At 31.1% G+C, this 22,752-nt stretch overlaps 1 protein-coding gene across 2 annotated transcripts; it reads left to right on the forward strand.

Annotated features, from left to right (window-relative positions):
- The first annotated feature begins 1,366 nt into the window (after positions 1–1,366).
- On the forward strand, positions 1,367–18,236 carry LOC126737567 (serine/threonine-protein phosphatase 2A catalytic subunit beta isoform). Of its 2 annotated transcripts, none has more exons than XM_050442496.1 (7): positions 1,367–1,654; positions 1,716–1,822; positions 2,120–2,239; positions 10,241–10,702; positions 11,920–12,071; positions 12,139–12,279; positions 17,979–18,236. In XM_050442496.1, exons 2-7 carry the CDS (start codon positions 1,727–1,729, stop codon positions 18,049–18,051), a joined length of 1,044 nt encoding a protein of 347 aa, XP_050298453.1. In that variant the 5' UTR covers positions 1,367–1,654; positions 1,716–1,726; the 3' UTR covers positions 18,052–18,236. The 2 variants fall into 2 exon arrangements, with proteins under 2 accessions (XP_050298453.1, XP_050298454.1); XM_050442497.1 differs by having other exon boundaries at positions 1,367–1,649.
- The last annotated feature ends 4,516 nt before the right edge of the window (positions 18,237–22,752 follow it).

Consider the following 22,752-nt stretch of genomic DNA (forward strand, 5'->3'; position numbering starts at 1 on the left):
ACTTTGAAAAACTGTAGGACATACTGCATTTAGTTTCTCAACCTTGGACAAATTGCATTTTGTTTGTCTATAGAAAGCGGCATGAATAAGTATAGGAAGGATATGAAAAAAACGTAAGTAGGTTTATAAGATCAGTATTTTATTTGTGATATACAAAATATTTTTAAATGTCATAGAGGTCCCCGTCGTCATCATTATTGTCACCTTCTTCGCTAGCATTATCATCCTCAGTTTCATCTTGGTTCACTTGATTCTCATTTTGTTCATGGTTATTAGAGTGAATAGGTTGCAACCATGTTAACTCAGGATCATTAATCCAATTTGCCCCTGATAGTTCCACCAAAAGTTTTGAGAGGCTCTGGAGTTTTTTTGTTTTAAGATCATTTTGAAGCATTACACAGGTAGCTGTAAAGTCGAAAGCTTTTTTCCGCGTTTTAATAACGTTTGAAATTGCTTGGATGGATCGTCATTTCTGTCGAACAACTCGGTCTTAAGCAAAATATTGCTGTTGTTTTGTGTTCTCTTAATAATAATCCGTTTGGCCGCACTGATCCCTTCAATTTTCTTTAAAGAGGTTTAACGCAGTTTTTATATCGTAAACAACCCAGTCCTTACCAAGTTGTCTAACGTCTCCCTTCTTGGAGTATATCTCATGATATTTTGTAGGTGTTTTTATTGTACTGTAGGATTTTTTCTATTTGCCCGAAAACGCGATCCGCTGGCAAATACGAATGGCCGCGTACCGGAAAGGTAAGACTTACCTGACATTACTTTTACGCTCTTTAGACGTAAGATTTTTTTTTTTTCCTTTTTCTACTACCACGATCCGTATCACCAACTATATGCTCCCCTGTCACAGGAAAATCCATTATTTTGAATTTATTCCATAAAAAATAAAGAACTTAAAAGTACTCAAAATAAACACTTCTAACCGCAACAAGTGTAACGACAAACAAATGGCAATAAGTCCACGGTGCAAGGACAAACTTCTGTTAGTTTGTCTACTGGTAATGGACATATACCATATAGAAAGTCCAAGGTATTTTCATTATTTAATTTGCATGGGACAAAGTGCATTTGGAACGTCTTTTGTGGCATAATACTGTAGCAAAGTGTATATAGTTTGCAACGCCATCTTTGGTTGAAAATTTGAAAAAAAGGACAAAATGCATATGGAAAGTCTGCTCCACATATGTTTTTATAAACTCGTTGCAAAATATATCTATATACTTTATTTGGGACACTTAAAATTGATAAACGAGCGGTCTTCAATTAGAAGATGCAAATTTCAAAAAAAATCTAAGGAAATCTGGCACCGTTGTAACATTTGACCTAAGCGTTTTTTGACTTGACAGTTACCGGAAGTAGGTACCAACCCACTTTAACGCGCCAAATTTAAAATGTATTATCTACAGTCTATAAAATATTAATTTCCCCGTTGCAGTAAATGGAAATTATTTTCGCATTATATATATGTAGAAGTGAACGCTGATGGGGCCTTCTACACATTTGGAAATTTTAAAAAATCATCCCTAGAAAGGAGAAAACAAGTTGACAAGACGGCGTCATAAAATAACCCAAATTTCTTGTGAAGTTTCAGTAACGTCCTTCATAGTAAACTGCTATTTTAAAGGTCAAACAGATTATAGGTCTTGTCAGTTTTCTTTCAACTAAAAAATATATTTTTTTTTCATTTAATTCTGTTTCCTATTTAGTGTTTGTAACGATGAAGGCGGCAACTTCTCCATCTCCCAAGACCACGAAACCCGCCAGTCCAAAATCGGGAAATGACCTGCAGGAAATTCAGTCTAGGACTGACAAGGTGCGTATTACTGGAACGAAATGCTCCTGGATCGGCCGCAGTTATTGATCCAATGACACAATTCGTCTCAAATACATTCAAATCTCGCGCTCCGAGTTAAAGAGCCGCCGAGCATGCGCGACCTGCCCGTAAAATTAGTCAAAAAAATCTATGAGAGATCGCCATTTTGCACTGTTGTGTTGTGGCCATCGGAAAAACTAAAATTTATACACTTCCAGTTTTAAGTTTATTTATATCTTATTAGAAACGTTGTTAGGTTTATCTGTGTAAAGTATTTGTTTCAATTTTGGGTAAAAGGAGTTGGTCGCAATGGCGGTTGATGAGAAGGCGTCGTGTAAAGAACTCGACCAGTGGATTGAACAGCTAAACGACTGCAAGCAATTAACGGAAAATCAAGTTAAAACGTTATGTGATAAGGTAAGTAAGGCTTTATTTTTCGTTTTGAGATAGAAAATGAGGTTGGTATGTGTGTAAAAACAACCCTTCAAGTAGGGAGGTCATGTCAGGTTTTAGCCACTCATACATTTCACCTGTTCAATAATTTTAAAGTGGAACTTAATATACAAATTTTACTTTGTAAGTTCATTGCTATTTTAATACAAAGGATACTGAGGCTTCCTATGAACTGTTTTAGGATGTTGATGATTTAAAACTCAATAATTGACATGTTTCTAAATCCTGAATAAAACTTGAAGTTCAGCTATGTTTTATACCTCTCTGTCAGTGTTTTAGCTTAGAGTTATATTTAGCTACCTCCATTAAACTTATATTATTTCCAAAAAACAACAGTTATTGTGAGTTAGTTTGAGTTTACTAAATTGTTACTAAATTGTTACCTCATGAAGTTATGATTTTTCTAAATTTTAGGTGTAATTTCCCAAATATAGAAACCTGGCATCAATTTCCTTAAAATTCGATTAATTTGAATGGGTAACTAAAGATAATTGTTTTTGTGAAAAACAATTATCGTTTTGTCATAATAATGTAATTTGAAAGTTTTTGTAAATCCATGTTTGGTCCCATTCTCATGTGTCTTAATTCTTTTTAACCTTGACTGAGGAACTAGATCCCTAAGATGTATTGAGGGAATCCCTTAATTTGTTATCCCTGATGATGGACATGTTATATGTCCGAAGAATGTAGGATTAATATTTTTTAAATAAATTTAGTGGATGATGACTGAAGTATCTTTAGTTACCCATTGATCTATTAACTCCACTGCAAGAATAAACTATTTAATCAACAATAATTAATTTGGTTAGATGAAAAACAGTAAAAGTCCAAATTTGCAGTTTTTAGAAAATCAATAATAACTCTTTAGCGTTAAAACTATTTCAGGTAGAATTTTTGCTTGGGTAGAAAGGTGGTAGCTGTTACATATGAATAAGATATATCCTTGGATATTTAAAACAAGCTTTATTAATTGGCTAATGTTCTAAAAAGGCGAGTGGACTTAAGCTTAATTTTTCAACTCAAGCCAAATACCTACAGTATAAAATAATGCTCAAAAAAAAACACTAGAACATTTATTAACTACCAAGGAATAATAAAAATAGGAAGAAAACTTCATTATTGACCTTGTTCCGTTTACCTAGTACACCATAAAGTCAAATGACAAAAAAATTTCCAATTTTCTCCAGTCAACTTTTTTCTTGTTAATAGGAACAGGTGATTTATAAGTCTTTTCAGTGGGAAGGGCTGGACTGTCCGTATTTTGCTTTAGAAGCCTAAATATGAATCATTTTAATGCATTTTTATTATAGTCCCCTGTTGTGTTATAGCCATGAGTGTCACTATCATAAAGAAACATTCTATAGTTTGAAATGCTAAAGGTTTCTGCTTTAATCCTAATTCCAATAAATCCTTAGTGGAATCTTTGTTACATTATGCTATAGTAGTGTGGGATGGAACCTATAAAACTTTATTACAACCTTTATGAATTGTGCAGAACTACATTCTAAAAGTTATTTATAAAAAAAGTAAATTATATACCTAGCACTGATAGCTGATATGATAATAGTGTGTTAAAAAAAGAAAAAAGCAAAATAATCCATTCTCATCATAAAAAAATAAATGTTAATAGACATTTAGTACTGCCAGTCAGTCGCAAAACTTTAAATTTAAAATCTTTTATATATTTAGCTCCAAAACTATGTAATGTGTAACCAATAACAATTAGAAGTATAACACAAGTAAAAGTTTTTAGTAGAAAATGTAAAACATTTATATTTAAAATGCACTGCAGTTTAATAAATTAATAGGGACAGAAACAGGTTACAATAATGTATTTTTTTCTAATATCTTATGTTTGTCATGGTAACTCAGTAATGTTGTAGTAACTTCAGTTGTCTAGGTGCAAAACTACATTAAAGGCTCTAAAATTAGAATTTTGGAATTAGTAAATGAATCTTATCTTGAATTTATTATTAATAAAGCATTACTACTTATGCTTTTTGTGACATATGATCAACCCTCTTGTCAAGCAATTTTTCTTCGCTTTACTTTCCATATTTTTGGAATTCTTTTTCTTTTGCTCTCATCACTTATTTACCTAATACACTTTTTCTAAGCAAAATACTAATAATTTAGCTTACATGACATAGCATCTGGAGTTGTACTGTTTTTCTGGTCAGTTACATGTTTTCATTATGAAATGTAATGAAATATGTAATATTTAGCCAAATGTAGAGTATGTAGAATTTTATTATGATTTTAAGCTTGCAGATTATGATGGCATTAATAATTACTTGTCTGGACTACAATACTGAACATGACTGATATTAACATAGCCGTCTCTCAATTCTATCACATTTTAAACATGGCAATAGCCCTTTTTGTTCCTCTCAAAAGATATAAGACATCTGATTTTCCCAAGTGGTTCTCGGGTGAACTTAAATATCTAGTTACACAGAAAAAGATTGCTCACAAGAATTACATCAGTACTTATGATCAATCTGATTATGTCACTTTTTCTAATCTCAGGGCGAGGTGCAAAACTTTAACGAATATTTGCTACCGTGATTATATTTCAAATTTAGACCAATTACTGTGTAATGATGCTAAAAGCTTTTGGTATCACCTCAACAGTAGTATGGTGATAATTAATTTTCTGGTTGCGAACAGATAGCAGAGGGTTTTGCCCAGTTTTTTCAACTGTCTACAATACTAATATAAATAAAAATAACAATTATTTTATGGGTCAACAGGTGGGAAAAAATATGACAATTCCTAATCCCCAACTGTCTGTTGGTTTGATTTTTGATAAAATTTTAAAATTAAAGGCCAAAGTTAGTTCAGGTCCTGATGGGGTACCAAACTATTTTTTACAAAAATGTGTCTGTACTGTTTCTCGCCCTCTATTCTTCCTTTTTCAGAAATCCCTTGGCTCAGCACTCTTTCCGTCATTATGGAAGCATAGTTTTGTGGTACCAATATTTAAATCAGATGATAATGTCCAAATAGGCAACTATAGGGGCGTTTGCATCCAGTCGGCCATTCCAAAACTGTTGGACAGTCTTATCTACGACCAAATTTATTTCTATTGCAAGGAGCTCTGGCTTAATCAGCAGCATGGGTTTAGTTCGGGCAGATCTACAATCACTAACTTGTTGATCTATCAGCAGGATCTGTTGGATGCCTTGGAGAGGGGATGTCAGATGGATGTGATTTATACAGACTTCTCCAAGGCTTTTGATAGAGTTGATCACAGAATCTTGCAGGAGAAACTTAGAGTGTTTGGTTTCTCCAGTCATATAGTTGCCTAGTTCACAAGCTTCTTGTCAGGCCAGACTCAGCAGGCTGGATTGGGTAGTGCTAGATCCAGCAATATCAATGTATGTTCTGGTGTACCTCAGGGTGGACACTGCTCACCATTGCTCTTTAACATTTTCATTAATGATATAGCTACATGTTTTGCAAATAGTGCCTTTTTATTGTTTGCAGATGACCTGAATAGGCTAAATGATTGGTGTGTCAACAATATCTTATTCTTAAACATAAAGAAATGTAATTATATTAGTTTTCACAAAAGAAGTAAAAAAGTTGTAACATCATACAATTTAGAGGGAAGCCCTGTTCAGTATTCTAATACAATCAAGGATCTTGGCATTTATTTTGACCATCATTTAAATTTTAGTATACACATAAATAATATAGTGGTTAGGTCCTCTACGGTTCTGGGTTTTGTTCTGCGTAACTGTAGAGAGCTATTAGTCGAGACCTGTAAGAGAGTGTACATGTCTTTGGTGGTTTCTTTATTGGAGTATGGTTCAATGATATGGTCTTCCTATTACATGAACGGTTGTCTGGCCCTTAAAAGGATTCAGAATAAGTTTTTTAGATTTTGTCTATTTAAATTAAATTTGGAAATACCGAACAATCATGTTGCTGGCTATGACAACATTGAGAGAAAGACGTATTCGTGGTGATTTAACCTTTGTATTTAAGCTTCTTAATGGTCTGATTGTATGAACTTCTCGGTAGAATTAGCTTCAATGTCCCCTCAAGACTCTTGAGACAAAACCGACTATTTGCTTTGCCTTTTCACAATACCAACTATGTCACTCACTCCCCTATCGAAAGAACCTTAAATATTATCAACCATGAGGATATTGAAGTTGTGGGCATTGGCTTGTCTAGTTTTAGGAATCAAATTAGAGAGATTGTGTAAACTCTTCTGTTGATTTTATGTTGGTTTTCCTGTAAAAACATATTTGTATTTTAGGTATTTTAAGTTATGGTTAGGTGTAACTATTGAATTTTGTAATATTTTTTTTTTTGTAATGGGGTTGATCCTGTCTATTAAATAAATAAATAAATTTTTAGACTCAGTTGATAAGAACCCAAATTTAAAGATGATTGGCCATCCCACTTAAAAATTACACATTTTAGACTGTTTTTTTGTTTCATCTCACCAATTCAATTGATTCACAGTTGATTTCTAAGGACATTTAAATAAGATTAATTTTCACACTTTAGTTTCTGTTTGTGAACAATATTATTAACATTTTCACACATTTAATGGGGAAAAAGTGATTCACTCATTATGTGTCTGTTGGTAAAGGTTATGGAAAATGTTTATTGATTTATAAATAAATGTTTACATCATTTTTAGATAAATACAAAATATCAATACTAAATACAACAATCCCGTTTTGTCACTTTTGCTTAATTTTAAGATATTTAGAAAAACTGTAATTTTTGAAATTATTTACTAATAAAGCAACTATAAATAGTTGAACAAAAATTAAAATTTTTGTTGATGTTATATGGGTTAAAACTTAAAAAAGTTCCAAGAAAATTAGATTTAAAAAAAAAAAAGACTAGTTTTGGAATTGTGTCTGAATTAAGAAAAAAAATTAATTAGAAAAATTTTGGAATTGTTTTTGTACAAATAATTCATTGCAAAATAAACCATATTTTGCTTGTAAAGTAAGTATATTACACAAGAATATAGTAATATTAATAAAATAACATTTATTTGATTTAGAAAATGTCTAATACAAAATATTATACTAGTCATTCTGCTACTGCAGTATTTCAGTAGCTGCTTCATCTTAATCTACTTCATTTTGTATTCTTATTTTTGGTAATTTTTTTTTTCTTCAGGAAAAAAATCTCCACTGTTATGCTGTATAAAACCAAATTGCCTATAAGCTTTGATACAAATTATATATTATTTTATATAGCATTCTGGAAATTTAAGTAACAATGAAACCCAAGTCTTTATTATTATCAGATGATCCATTCAGAATTATATAGTTCTTATTTTAATATATTACTTCTAAAGGAATATTTTGTGATTACTTTTTAAATACCCAAGCTTTGAAACAGGAAATTTTATTTACTGCTAGTACCATTAGACAATACTACATTTACTTGAGAGCTATTTTTGTAAATCAATCAATCAAAGTTTTTTGAATATTATTAAGAATGTTCATACATTTTAGCTCTCATTGACTATGAGACACAGCATGCTAACATTCAGTTAAATACATCCGATGAAGAAAGTGGGAGCAAACATATTGCATGTATTGTCAATTACTTGTTATTCCACATTCCAAGTTATGTTAGAGGAAATTTTTTAGTACTATATATAATAAATTATACATACATAATATAATGCAATGTTGCTCAATTCACTAGCATTTTTTAATTGTATTGAAATTGGATTGTTTAAACCTATATCAGTTCATATAAAAACCTGATAATTATTATGAGATCTGGTTTGTTAATAAATAAATAGGATTTTATTTTTAACTTGGCAAATTTCAGCATAGCTTTTAACTTTAACAAAATTAAATTCTATAGGCAAACCAGAATTGAAAAAAAAAAGAAATATAAATTCAGTTTCATTGTGTCACAACTGACAACTTCAATATAAAAATTGAAAAAAGTAAAAAGAAAAACCAGCATGACACTGAAAACAATAAAAATTATTTACTAAATAGGGTTTTTTATCTCACTAATTGAAAGAAAAAAAGTGAACATTTTTAGTCTCTGATTAATCAATCAGCAATTAAATGTGCACATGAGTTTTGCATTTTTTGCATTTTAAATTTGGTCTTACAATCAATATACAGTAAAGTGTCAATAAAACTAGTAAAATAGGTTGTCACATAATTTTCTTGATCTTAAAATTTATAAAATGTTTACTTTTGTACAAATTTTGCAATGAAAAGTGAGCTTTTTGACATACTTTAGCAACATGTGACCTAGATTTTAAATTGCTGTCAAACATGACACCCAGATATTTAAATTCATTAACCACCAGCACTTTTTCATTTAATATTTTAATTAAATGTTAGATAATCTTTGCAGCTACCAAAAAAGAGTACTACAGTTTAACTCGGATTCAGTTTAACTTCATTTTTGTTTAAATAAGTATAAATAGCATCTAGGACTACAATTTTGAAAGGGTAATCCCTTTCAGCTTCTAAACAATTTATTTTTTGTTAACTTTCCTCAATTTAATGTTTATTTTGTTTCTAAATTGTTATAGAACACAAGACTATAACTGTATTGATAGATATCATTTCTTATTGTTAGTCTGCCATTCAAATATATGTTTTGAATGTTTATTTTGTTCCTGTTGAACATTGCATAACAAAATATAAGAGACACTTCAGTAACTTTAGTGTTTGTTGTCATTTATTTATACATAATATTAAATTTTTCATCATTTTCTTAGAATGAAAATAAAATAGGTAAATAAAAATTAATGTGATGCAAAGCTCAATAAATTAAATTAAACAATGCACACTTGGGATATCATCTGTACACCATATTTTTTATTAATAATCGTTAACACAATCAAAAAGAAAAGTTTTTTTTTTAAACAATCAGTTACCAAAAACTGGGTACATCTTTATATTTAGGATTTTTAATTATAGATTTAAGTTTATATTCTAAGATTACACTTCTGCTTATACTAATAAAGCTAGCAGCATCAGTTAATTTTATTTGTACTATGTGTATATATTTACTGACTTCTCTACTCGATAGCTGAAAGCAAGGCTGAGCAATATTAAAAATCTCTCTATTAGTGCTTGAGCTTATATGATGTGCCCAATTAATGTAACAAACCAAAACCCAATTAATGGATGCCCATTAAGCATACATTAATTGGGTTATGGAAAGTTTATACCTGGCTTAGATTTATGTTTAAACATGATTTAACTTTCCTGAGTTTAAATTAATTTATTTTGTCTCAAATTTCTCAGTGGATAGAAAAGGCTACTTATTTTGAGATTCTTTTATATCTGATCAGTGAAAATTGATGCCTTGTTGTTACTCCAGTTGTATGTTGAATTAGTCATTACAAAACATAAAGGATGCTTAAATATTTCAACTTCACAACAGCCCATAAATCACTTTGAATTTCTAATAAAATTTTTAATGGTTTTATTACAATAGTTGTTATATTAATATGAATGTCATCTATCTACCATGAGGTTTATATGAGATAGATAGATTTATACTATTGTGTATTTTAAATTCATCTTCTCACAACATTTATTCGAATATAGTTAATCCACTTGTTGCACATAATGTTTTTTATGTTTCATATAGAATACTGGAATATTACAGTATCTTATATCTAAAGATATTCTGGTATGCTTTTGTAAAAGATCTTGTATAGAGATGTATTTTTCTCCCAATATGAAGGTGTCCTAGAAACCTTTTAGTGATCCGCATTTAGAAAGCATGTTTAAGATGGATTCTTAGCAAACAACTAATGAGTATCACATCAAAACCCTATGCTTTGAATGCTTTATTAGGCATATTAATAAGATAAAAATGAAAATATCTCTGATCTCACTCTTAGGTCTGACAGTCCAGTAACTCTCTTTAACTATTCTTTTTTAAATTAATAAATCAATTTAATTTTGTACCAAATCCGTATTTTTGCACTTCCAGGCAAAAGAGATCCTTTCAAAGGAATCCAATGTACAAGAAGTGAAATGTCCTGTCACAGTATGTGGAGACGTTCACGGGCAATTCCACGATCTGATGGAACTGTTCAGAATAGGGGGAAGAAGTCCTGACACAAACTATTTATTCATGGGAGATTATGTGGACCGTGGATACTATTCAGTGGAAACCGTAACCCTTTTAGTAGCACTTAAAGTCCGCTATAAGGAAAGGATCACCATTTTGAGAGGCAACCATGAATCAAGACAAATTACGCAAGTTTATGGGTTTTACGATGAATGTCTGAGAAAATATGGAAACGCGAACGTATGGAAGTTCTTCACGGATTTGTTTGACTACCTGCCACTGACTGCATTAGTTGATAGTCAAATTTTCTGCTTGCATGGTGGACTAAGTCCCAGTATTGATACCTTAGACCACATCAGAGCGTTAGATCGTTTACAAGAGGTAAGCGCTCATTTAATAACTATTTATTCTAATAAGGAGAAATGAGGAAAAGGAGTGTTAGATTTTTAGCAAGGTAATCTAAAGATCTGCTATAAAAACTATTTATTTAACTACTTTTTACATCAAGGTTATATTGAGGTGACCGCGTTTTTTAAGCATATAATATATCTTCAGTCATTAATAAGTAACAATAGATTTATTTTAGTAGTTAGGTGTCAACCATGGGTCAGATTATTGCTTTGAAACTTTTTTATAAGCTTAGTCATTGTAAGTAAGCCTTCTAATTGCACTGTAGAGTATTTGTATTTAATTGACATTTTTGTAAAGGTACTATTGTTCCTAGATATCATTCTGATGACTTGTTGGATTATGTGACTCATCAGAAATGATTAAAATAAGATAGCTTTGTTTTATCAAGTATATTAAGTGATCTGTTTATGTAAATCTCTTATTTGCTGGAAGGAATATATAATTCAGTGAGGCCATGAACTCTATCATAAATTTGAATTCTAATTGCTTATTAGCAATTTTTATACCACAGAGATGAAATAGGTAAATTTATAGCAAAAACATTTTTTAGGCAGGGATTTGTAGATCATTGTTTTGTTTCTTTTCCCAGAAATCATTATTAGCATTATTTTTTTAAATTCATCTCACTTTGTGTTACTTGTGATTTCCCAACAGTAAAATTAATATTGGTTCTTAAATGATGAAGTTGGATTTTAAATCTAAAAACAATGTCTTCTAAAGAGGCTATTTCTATATTATTTTTCCAAACTCGAGAAAAAAAGGACTATTTAAGAATGTTTCATGACATTCCAACCCTGTATTTTAAATGATGAGGCTGAAATTTAGGGCAACCAGTATATTAGGGTAATGAGTGAAATACTTCCACCCATAATTAACATGAAATATAAAATGTACTAGAAACGCCCTTGATTATTGATTTAGTGTAGGTAGCAAACTATATTCCATATTCTATTTTTAAACAACAGAACTATCGTTATCTCCATAACCGCTATCGAAAACTCTACATGCGAGGGTAATACTTTATTTCCTAATTGAATAAAATTACACAATGGATGAGTTATTATGGGATTCACATCATTACACACAAAATAAAAATTAGTAGGGTAAATTCACTTATATATTATTGCACATAGTAATGAACTGTATCAAAAACAGATAGTAAATTTAGAATTTCCTCCTTTTTAAAGGTTCCTCATGAAGGTCCTATGTGTGATCTTCTTTGGTCGGATCCAGATGATCGGGGTGGTTGGGGAATCAGCCCAAGAGGTGCCGGTTACACTTTCGGCCAGGATATTTCCGAAACGTTTAATCACTCCAACGGACTGACGCTGGTCTCAAGGTAAAAATATAATTTTACAAAAGAAAAATCATTTGAATTAAATGATTTTTTTTGTTCATTATTTTAGGGCCCATCAGTTAGTAATGGAGGGTTACAATTGGTGTCACGATAGGAACGTAGTAACGATATTTAGCGCGCCGAATTACTGTTACAGGTGCGGGAACCAAGCGGCGATTATGGAATTGGACGACGCACTTAAATATTCTTTGTAAGTATCTCTTTATTTTTGGCTTATGTTCGGGAATCTACAAACATCATTTGGGTATGTGGTGGTTACGAGCATGAAAACCTTTTATTTTTTATGTTATACATTAACTGGTAAATAAAGCACTATAAATAGAATAAAAGAATGTAGTCACAAGAAATGTGTTTAAAAAAAAATGACAAAAGTATGAAAACTACAACTTAAAGTAAATAAACTTACACAGTAAAGAAAAAATATTTAGTAACATCGTCTTTAGCACTTAATGGCTTCAAATAATATTCCATTCATTCCAGTGTATTTGAAATTATATGCTCCTGCATTATTTGGTTTAAATGGTTTCAGAAATACTTGATTTCACCTGTAACGCGTTTACACTCTAATTATAACTTCCTGATTAAAAATTTCTGAAAATGGTTTACAAAAATTCCTGGTTTAGGCGAGATGGCACAGATAATTCAGGGAAATTTTTTCGTTCAGGAATTTTTTTGTGGTAGTCGTCTTGCATCAGGAATGTAAACATGGTAATATTAGAAATGTAAACATGGATTGGATTTAGATCCAGTTACTGCGAAGGCTACTCCATTAGAGGGACAGAATTTTCATATTTCCAATTTTGTACACATATTTACCTAGCCCCTAAACCCATAACAATAAAAATCGAGAAATAGATTAAAGCCATTTTCATACAAAAGTGTACTGGCAACTAACCGAACAAGCTGCAAATTCATCCAATTGTTCAGATTTGGCTTCCTTTTTTTTGTATAATTTTACGGCATTAGAGTAGGTATCTGTCTTATAGATACCCTATACACGCGTAAGTTAAAAATGCATTTTAAACACAAATAAAAATGCACAGTTGAGAATGGAATTTTAATATTGATGTGATCAGCCCAAATATTAGCAGGCACATACTTTTCAATCCAATTATTTACCTGTAAGCTGTAGTTATTCTTGTTAGTGTACTCGAACAAGCAATAGATGTGGGATTTTGTGTTTCTTGCTGGAATACTAGAGAGACATTTCTTCCTGATCATATAATTACTTAAAATGTGTTGTAAACAAATCGATCCATAATAGCATCAATTCTAACCAATTCCCAATGCCAGAATGAGAAAAACATCTGTCTGATGGAAACGTTTAATGTTGATGTTTTTTAATAATGTTCATATTGGTGGCAAATCTTTTTCTTAGACTAACTGTGGTACAAATTTCGAAAATAAAGGACTAAGATGTTTGTATAACGTGTATATTTTTAAATAATCTTTTAACAAAGCGCTTTCGGCTGATAAGCCATCATCAGTGCTACCTAAAAGTGATGTCATTAAAAACATGTTTTTTTTCCTTTTCCTAAAACGAAAGTAACTTACATGTCAAACATTTACAAAAAACTCTTTTAAAGAGGCTGGACATTTATCAATATGTAACAAAACATAAAACTAGACTCCACAATTTTAAAATATTTTTCTCAAACAACATATAGAGACGAGAGAATATTATAAAGTAAAATGAATTAAAATGAGTTGCCTTACATACAGTAATGGCCAAAAGTAGATAGACAAATGGTTTTTTAAAAAAAATCAAAGGAAATAAAAATTCTATAATAGAGATATTTAAGTATACGAGCCCTAACAACTATATATTGGGACAAACTAAAATACATGTGTAATTTAATTTTTAATATACTTCTATTTTCTGAACTTGCTTTTTTTAATGTAATATTGTTTAAACAGTTAATTAATAACAAAATCGATTCATTAGTTTAAAGAGGGCACCGTAAATGCTGCAAAATATCAACAAATTCTACAAAATAGCCTACTTCCAAGTATCGCGAAATTAACAGTTAATGAAAATTACATATTTCAGCAGGATGGGGCTGCATGTCATACGGCCAAAACTACAAAAAAGTGGTTTGGGGACCACCAAATAAACTGCCTTTCTTGGCCTTCTAACAGCCCAGACCTTAATGTCATTGAAACAGTATGGCATAAAATTAAACAGACATTAAGGAACAACCCCCAAAGAAAATTGCCAGAACTTAAGGCCAAAATAGAGGAGATTTGGAATGAATTTACCCCCGAACAGTGTAAGGCCTTAGTCCAATCAATGCCCAAAAGAATTCAAGCAGTTATACAATCTAAGGGCCACGTTACTCCATTTTAAAAATTGAAGTTCGCGTTTGTCCCATTATTTAGTTGCCACCCAATATTAGCATTTTTTAAATAATTTGGTGCGTTAGAATAGATATTTTGTGCTTTTGCGTTCCTAATGAATCGATTTTGTTATTAATTAACTGTTTAAACAACATTACTTTTAAAAATATTATTTAAAGTATATTAAAAATTTGGGATGCGCCGAAGCGTAATTTTTTCGATTCGGCCGAATACCGAATCTGTTTAAATTAACACTTAATTAACAGTAAATGCATAATTAAACGTCCCCGTTTATAATTTTCAAGATTGCAAAAAATGCTAACTTAAACCTAGGGTCTAATATAGTTGAAATTACAAAGAATTTATTTTTAAATAAAACATCGAATCTCTTTGAAAATTGATCAAAAACGATTTGCTTCATTGTTCCAACCCCAAAAAATTCAGCCTGGTCTTTCATCAAGTATTTTTTCAACGTAACAACAATTGGCAAAACTTCCGATATCAACGCTTCATTCGAACTCATTTTTTTTTGTAATCTCTTCGAATGGGTGTAGAAGATTTATTAATGATAACACCCACTGGTTTGATGTTAAATTATCCACATTATGATCGGCTGCATAGACAGTTAAAGCTCTCTTTTGATCATTAAAAAGGTGGAATTCCACCTAGTTGGGACATCTTGAATTAACTTATTACATGGTATATTTAACTCTGTTTGAATTTCTTTTAATTTTGTACATGCGGCAGATGAATGGTTAAAATGTCCCACCATTTTTTTGCAAGTTGCTATTAAATCCAAAAGAGAACTTTGAGTGTCTATAGTTTGCGTAATCACTAATTGAAGGGTATGAATACAACATGACACACTAGGGATTCCAGCATCGTTACAGCCCTTTACAATATTAGCACCATTATCTCGTACCATCAAATGAAATTTGGAAATGTTTATATTCCACATATTTAACATATCAAAGAATACATTTTTTATTGACTCACCAGTATGACTTCCAGGAAAATGTTTACAGTTCAACACCACATGATTATACTTAAAGCCAGAATCAAACCAATGACCCATGAAACTAATAAAACTCTCATTTGTATAAGAGCAAGTCCATAGATCAGATGTTAACGATAAAGAGTCTACATTTAATAAACTGTTTTTTATCACTGTCACTAAGCGGTCATAAATGTTAGGAACAATATTTTCAGTAAAATATTTTCTGCCGGGTAAGGTATATTGGGGCGCAACTTTGAAAATCAATCTTTGAAAACCCAAATTAGTTACAATAGAATAAGGTAAATTATCTAAAGCAATCATTTTCATCATCACCCATTGCATAATGAATAGGTTTTGCACGGTGATCGTCAATTTCCCATTTAGTACGTGACTGTAGAGAATCAGCAATTGTTGGCTGTTTTAACTTTTTGATCGCAGATTTTCCTTGGAACTCCTGATAATCGTGTTTATGTTTTCTTTTTAGGTGGTTAATCATTGATGTTGTTGTAGCGCTCTTACCAATTCCGCCTCTAGATTTCTCACAATTACACTTAATACACCTTGCATACTTACTTGCATAGTTGTTAGGGCTCGTATTATGGGCAACATAAACATGTATAAAAATAATAAAACATTCTTTAGAAACAATCACCTAATTTGGTAAATAATAAGAAATAACTAAATATACGCTGGGCAAAAGTAGATAGACAAATTTAAAAAATAACCAATAGCCTTTTTTTTTTCGAAGTATTTTTTTTTAATTACAAACTAAAACATCTACAATATTAGTATTTTGTAAAATACCCATTATTGTCTATTACAGCCTGACATCTACGTGGCATTGATTCAATTAGATTGTCTATGAGTTTAAAACCAATATTTTTCCATTTCTGTTGCAACCGTTCGAATAATTCACCTTTATTTGAATAGTTTGTATCCCTAATATCACGATCTACAATTTCCCATAAATTTTCGATGAGATTAAGATCGGGTGACTGGGATGGCCATTTTAAAACTGGTATTTTTTTCTTCTTCGAAAAATTGCTTCATAATTTTGGAGGAATGCTTCGGGTCATTATCTTGCTGGAATTGGAATCTTAATGGTAAATTGTCTTCGACATAGGGCAACATAACATCTCTGAGAATATCCCTGTACATAAACCTGTCCATTATGCCCTCTATGCGATGTAACGGGACCATTCCATAACCTGAGAAGCAACCCCCAAACCATCAGTGATCCACCTCCACGCTTAACTGTGGGTTTTGTGCACTTGGGATTCAAACGCTGGCCAGAAGGACGTCTAACATATTGAATTCCATCGGAATTAAACTTCGATTCGTCGCTCCAGCAAACACGTCTCATGCTTTGTCCAGTGTATATGCTGACGGGCAACTTCCAATCGGGCTAAGCGATTCTTTTTTGAAAGCAATGGTTTTTTTGCTGACCTACGTGTAAATAGATTCTTTTCTACCAACCTTCGTCTTACAGTCCTTGAGGACACATTACAAATCCATAGAGCCTGTAATTCTATCTTAATTTGATGAGAAGTCATGAAAGGGTTATTCTGGCTTATTTGTTTTAATTTGCGTACAGCTCTAATGTCCATTTTTTTTCCGTCTACCAGATTTATTTTTTGGCTCTAATGATCCTGTCCTTTCATATTTTTGATAATTGCCCAAACAGCTTTTAACATCAAATCTATGAGCAATATCAATTTGACGATCACCCGCGCGCGCGATATGCATTAATAATGCGTTGTCTTAAATCAAGAGAGAATCTAATTCCGCGTGGCATGTTGCACCTTGAGTTAAAGAGAAGCAATACTATACTAATTTTATTTTATAAATATCCAGACAAACAAATAATTTCCAAATGGTTTTTGTCTATCTACTTTTGACCAGCTATATTTATATTATTACTTTATCTGATAGCAAGCAAAATATTTAAATGAAATTTATTGGTATCTTTTTATAGACTGCTTTACAAATAACAATAGTTTAAAATCTAGGGGACCTGTGGGTAAATCTTTAAACAATTATTTGAAAATAATACTTTGTCTATCTATTTTTGGCCACTACTGTACGTATTTACATTTAATCCTCTCAACTATTTCTATCTTACTGATAACAATGTTATTATATTTTATTACTACATTTTTTTCCCTTATTATAAGATGGTCTTTTAAAGTTTGATTACTTTGCAAAGCGACTATAGCATGGGTAAATATCCTCCAAAAAATCTAACTTCATAAAATTTCTACTAGAAACATTAATTAATAATTTTGAATCCTTAATTATCCTCATATTTCTAACGTCAAATTAAATTTCGAAATTTCTAGATTGAATCTGTTGTTATGGCAAAAAAGTTATTTACCTGGAAGCGCCCCATGCAAATTTTAAAATTATAACAAAATAAAGCCTAATAATTTTATGAAATAATATACTTTCCATTGTAAAAAATAGCTATAAAATTGTTTGCTCTACCTCATACTCATATATTATTAAAGCACGCAATATTTTTACGGTTTTAAGAAAGTCATTTTATTTGTTTTCAGCTTACAATTCGATCCGGCACCAAGGCGTGGCGAGCCGCACGTAACCCGCCGAACTCCAGACTATTTCTTGTAATTTTATAATGTCAATCTCATATAAAAAAAAAAACAAAAATCGCTTAGATTATATTATTGTATTTGTTAACGAGAAAATAAAAGAAACGCCTGCAAAATATCGCGCGATATGTGTAACTATTATTATTACAAAATGAAGTTTAAATTTAGTCGAAAAAATATAATGATAATTTTTCTTTTTTTGAAGATCATTAGTTAATATGAAAGAGGTGAGATGGAACCAATAATACACGGACTGGTTTTTAGTAAATGTACGGTTTTGGGTCACAACTGGTTAATGAAAGCAATGAAAAGCAAAATTGAGGCATTCATTTTTGAAATAATAAACTGTTGTGCTACGAAACCATATTATACGAAAACTCCTGGTACTTTTAAAAAGTTAGAGACACGGGGGAAAACTATTTAAAGGATTCATAAAGCATTTGTTCATTATTTCTTATGTTGACAGTACTGGGTTTTTTCACTCATATATCCGCTATTTTTAAGCAAATTGCCATTGTACATGTCAGAGACCGGTAGGCTAAAAGGTAAGTAGGTATAGCTGATTGTTATGCAGTTTTTCCGGATAATTTAAGATTAAATTTATTCGTTATACGTATCATGCAAACGACAATATATCTACTAAATTTGCTTTAATACGTGCTTTTTTGTTGTTTTCTTTTTGTAAATTTGTAAAATACATACTTAAAATGTTATTTCGGCAATGTACCGGTTAGTTTTACTTTTTTTTCCATTAAGTCTAAATTATTATTTCTATAATATTTACTATAAAGTATGAATTTCACCAGATTGAGACGCATCGCAACTTTAAGATTTATGTTTATTATTATACCTGTCAGTAAATAAAGGTAATTTCTAACAGTAGAAACTGAATTTTCTTTTCCTTGTAGAATTTTCTACTCTTTAAAGACTAATTTTAAATTTAATAATGTAGTAAGTATTGTAATATGTGACAATACAAAGTTTGATAAATATTCACACAAATATAAAAGATTCTGAGGACAAAATTCAAGTAAAGCCAGATTAAATAAAAAAAAACTGTTTTACCTAAAACGTACTAAACAAAAACGAATATTCTCATTTAAGGACCCGGAACAAAGGTGCTCTTTTTTAAGTTCTAATTATTTTCCACTGCAAGAATACCACGACACAGGAAAAAGGGAACACTTAATAACTTTTTTCCTTTTCAAGGTAACGAAATGAAATTTAATATATCGATAGAACAGTTATAAGAGCGTCTTTTGACAAATTCTGTTATTTTTTGTTACTTCCGGTTCAACAGGAACTGACACTAACTTTTTTATTTTAATTGGGACAATTGGTATATTATTACACTACCGCTCAAAAGTATTTGCCCACATATGACTGTTTTAAAGTTATAACTAAAAATAATAAACCCATCAGTAATTCTTATGAAACCGTTTATTTCTAACAAAATGAATATAAACAATACATTTTTCAATTAATTAAATTTAAGAAAATCAAATTTTGGATTCATCTACATGTCCGCCTCGATTTTTAATAACAGCTTCACAGAGTTTCGGTAGTCTTCTAATTAATTTGTCCAAAGTTTCCTGAGGTATCTTGTGCCACTCTTCTTGGATGATCCTCCACAAGTCTTCTTTTGATGTGGGGCATGATTTTCGCACTTGTCTATCCAGTTCATCCCACAGTAATTCGATAGTCATTGTCATGTTAAAAGATGAAGTTTTCCCCAATTATTCGAGTACCAGAAGGAAGTACATTGTCACTTAAAATCACCCTCTTTTCGAAGAATTCCCTCTATTCTAATTATATCGCCCACTGCAGATCCTCCGAAACAACCACCACCGTGTTTAACTGAGGCCACCGTACAGTTCTCAGCGACCCTTTCATTGGCATAACGGCGAAGAAAAACTCGCCTCTTTGTTCCAAAAACCCCGAATTTCGACTCGTCAGAGAAATTTCTTCCAGTCATCAATGGTCCATTCTTTGTGTGATTGGGCCCACTCAAGTCTTTTCTTCTTATTAACATCCTTCAGTAGCGGTTTTGATACAGCTAAACGTCCTTTAAGACCAGCATTATAAAGTCGCCGTTTTACTGTCGAAACACTGACCGCTTTTTTACGCTCCTTGTTGATTTTTGCTGTGATTTCAGGGGCGGTAAAGCGTCTATTGCATTTGCTTGTAATTATAAAATTTAAATCCTCCTTTGAACTTGTTGCCTTTGGCCTTCCCGATCGAGGTTTGTTGCTAATAGTCCCTTCTATGGTGAATTTCCTAACATTATAATCGAAAGTCCGCCTTGGAATTTCCAAATCCGTCGAAAAATGACGGTTATTCTTTCCAGCTTTATGAAGTCCAATGATAATACCTTTTGTTTCTACCGATAACTCTTTTATTTTAGCCATTTTAAAGAATGTTGAAAAACCAGCAAAGAAACGGTGAAAATCGTCAATGAGCAAGCGAAATTATTTACCAATGTTACACAAAATCAATTCTTGAAGAATAAACACCTTTAAATGTTTCAAATTTGATCGGAAACGAGCTGTAAACAGATTAGTTTTTTAGAAGTGCATATTTTTAAATACTCAGTGTTTTTCAACGAGTTATTTTTTATCACTTCCTGTTTAACAGGAAGTGATAAAAAGATGCTCATTATATCAAAAGATGCTCTTATAACTATCCCATTAATCTACCAAATTTCATTTGTTTATCTTGAAGAGTAAAAGAGTTATTAAGTGTTCCTTTTTTCCTTTGTCACGCGGTATACTTAATTTCAAATATATTATATTCTTTATATAGTTTTACTTTTCAGTATATTCCATGAAGTTGAATCTTTTGTTTATTGTAAAAATTATGTTTCGCTCGAAATGCAGTAAAATCACAACTATACCATTTTTTCCTTTTCTACGCCTAACTTTGGATAGAATGACGACAATTTTTTTACACTTGGATGTTACTCAGAATCCAAATCACTTCATTACTAAGAAATGTGTAGAGCAGTCTGAGAAAGCAGTACAAAAAACATTAGGGAAATCTGGCATTTTAAATTTCTTCGGGTAGGCGTTATTAGTCTTAACTTAACGTTTATTGGGATGTTAATTAATCTATTTATATAACTTTAATTGCATTTAAAACCGCGTTTTCTATACTTGGTATTATATATAATACGAAAATGTTCTAAAAAATAATATAAGTAATAGACATAGAAACAGAAACTTTCATGTCATATTAAGTTATACAAGATTAATTTTATTGACGAAAAGGATAAATTACTACTGCATTAAATTGACATATTTCCTGGCTGAATGAATTGATTGTGGGGGATAGTACGCAGAGTCTTGATAGACCCATGTCATCTGAAAGCCTACCAGTTTATTGAGAAGACAATAATTGGTCAGTTGATTATTCCGGTTGTTTAATTCAGTTGTTTGATCCAGTTATTTCACGTACTAAATCTGAAGTTTTGATTTCAAATCAAGATACATTTACGCATCTAAACTGAAATGACGTCGAAATGAAAATGCTACAAGTCAGAGAAAAAACTATAAAATATTAGACATTGAAACACGCATTGAGTAATCTACAAAGTTGCCAAAAATTCTTTTGTTACGAATAACTTTTTAATCTGTGCTTTAAAATATTTTGATAGCGTTAATGCTTTTTATTTAGTATGGTAGGAAACATTGAATAATTTAACACACAAACAAAGGTCAGTTTTCTTGAGTGGTACATTTAAAGTCCGCTGTTCTGGTATTGTAGTTATACTCCAATTTGAATAATGTTTATTTTGAAAGAAAAACACTAAAAATTTACAGCCTTCTTTATAATGCATTTTTATAATTCGTTTCTGTATAATAAACGCATTTTTGATCAAGGAAATCGGATCAGATCGGAATATAATATGTACCATATTTCAATCAATTAAGTATCTTAAGGAAAGTCTCATATATGCACACTGCGCTTAATTCTTTACATAACTACACATTTTCATTTATGAAAATACCCAAAAATTTAGCAGGTTGCGATATATCAAATGTGTTATTAACAAAAGAATCAAAGTCAACATCTTTGATTCTTTTGTTCTAAATAAGCCAACAAATTTAAAATCAATTTATTTGAAAAAAACCAGCGAGAAACTCTATAAAAACATATTTTAGCTTGTACTATGAGTTCTTCCAGAGTTTTATGATCAAAAGTTTTGTGTCAGCATAATTTGCTAATTAAATAGCTAGAAGTGAGTAGCTATATTGCAGACTAAAAAAATATTAACAAGATTAGGAAACCTAATACGCTTCCTTGCGCTACTCCTATTTCATTTAATAAGACCTCGAAACTCTCCAAACTTACCCTCCTTAATTATTTGGACCATTTGCATTCTATTATTTTTTTATATAGGATTCAAGCCACTTTAATGCTTTTCCGCTTATCCCATATTTTGCTGCTTTAAAAATAAGTTGTTTTCTGTCCAGGCAGTTATAGGCTTCTGATAAATCTAGTAGCAACCCAAGAGTAAGTTCACCCTTTTCCAAGTGTTCAAGGACATTTTTAATAAAAGCAATATGTTTTTGTTGATTTGCCCTTTAAAAACCCATGTTGACAATGGTTAACACGGTTATCATTTTTTAAAAAGATTGTCAACCGTAAGCATATCAATCATATGTTCGAAGATCTTGGAAAAGCCAGGATATAATCTCATAGGTCTGTAGTCCGACATTTC

Source organism: Anthonomus grandis, chromosome 6 (genome assembly GCF_022605725.1).
Source record: "Anthonomus grandis grandis chromosome 6, icAntGran1.3, whole genome shotgun sequence".
In the NCBI taxonomy this organism is placed as follows: Eukaryota; Metazoa; Arthropoda; class Insecta; order Coleoptera; family Curculionidae; genus Anthonomus; species Anthonomus grandis.

Bases quoted from the DNA above. Each gene is read 5' to 3' on its own strand.
- LOC126737567 (XM_050442496.1), top strand. From the start codon at position 1,727: ATGAAGGCGGCAACTTCTCCATCTCCCAAGACCACGAAACCCGCCAGT. The intron at 2,240-10,240 runs GTAAGTAAGGCT...TTGCACTTCCAG, and splicing joins TTAAAACGTTATGTGATAAG to GCAAAAGAGATCCTTTCAAA. The intron at 12,280-17,978 runs GTAAGTATCTCT...ATTTGTTTTCAG, and splicing joins GACGCACTTAAATATTCTTT to CTTACAATTCGATCCGGCAC.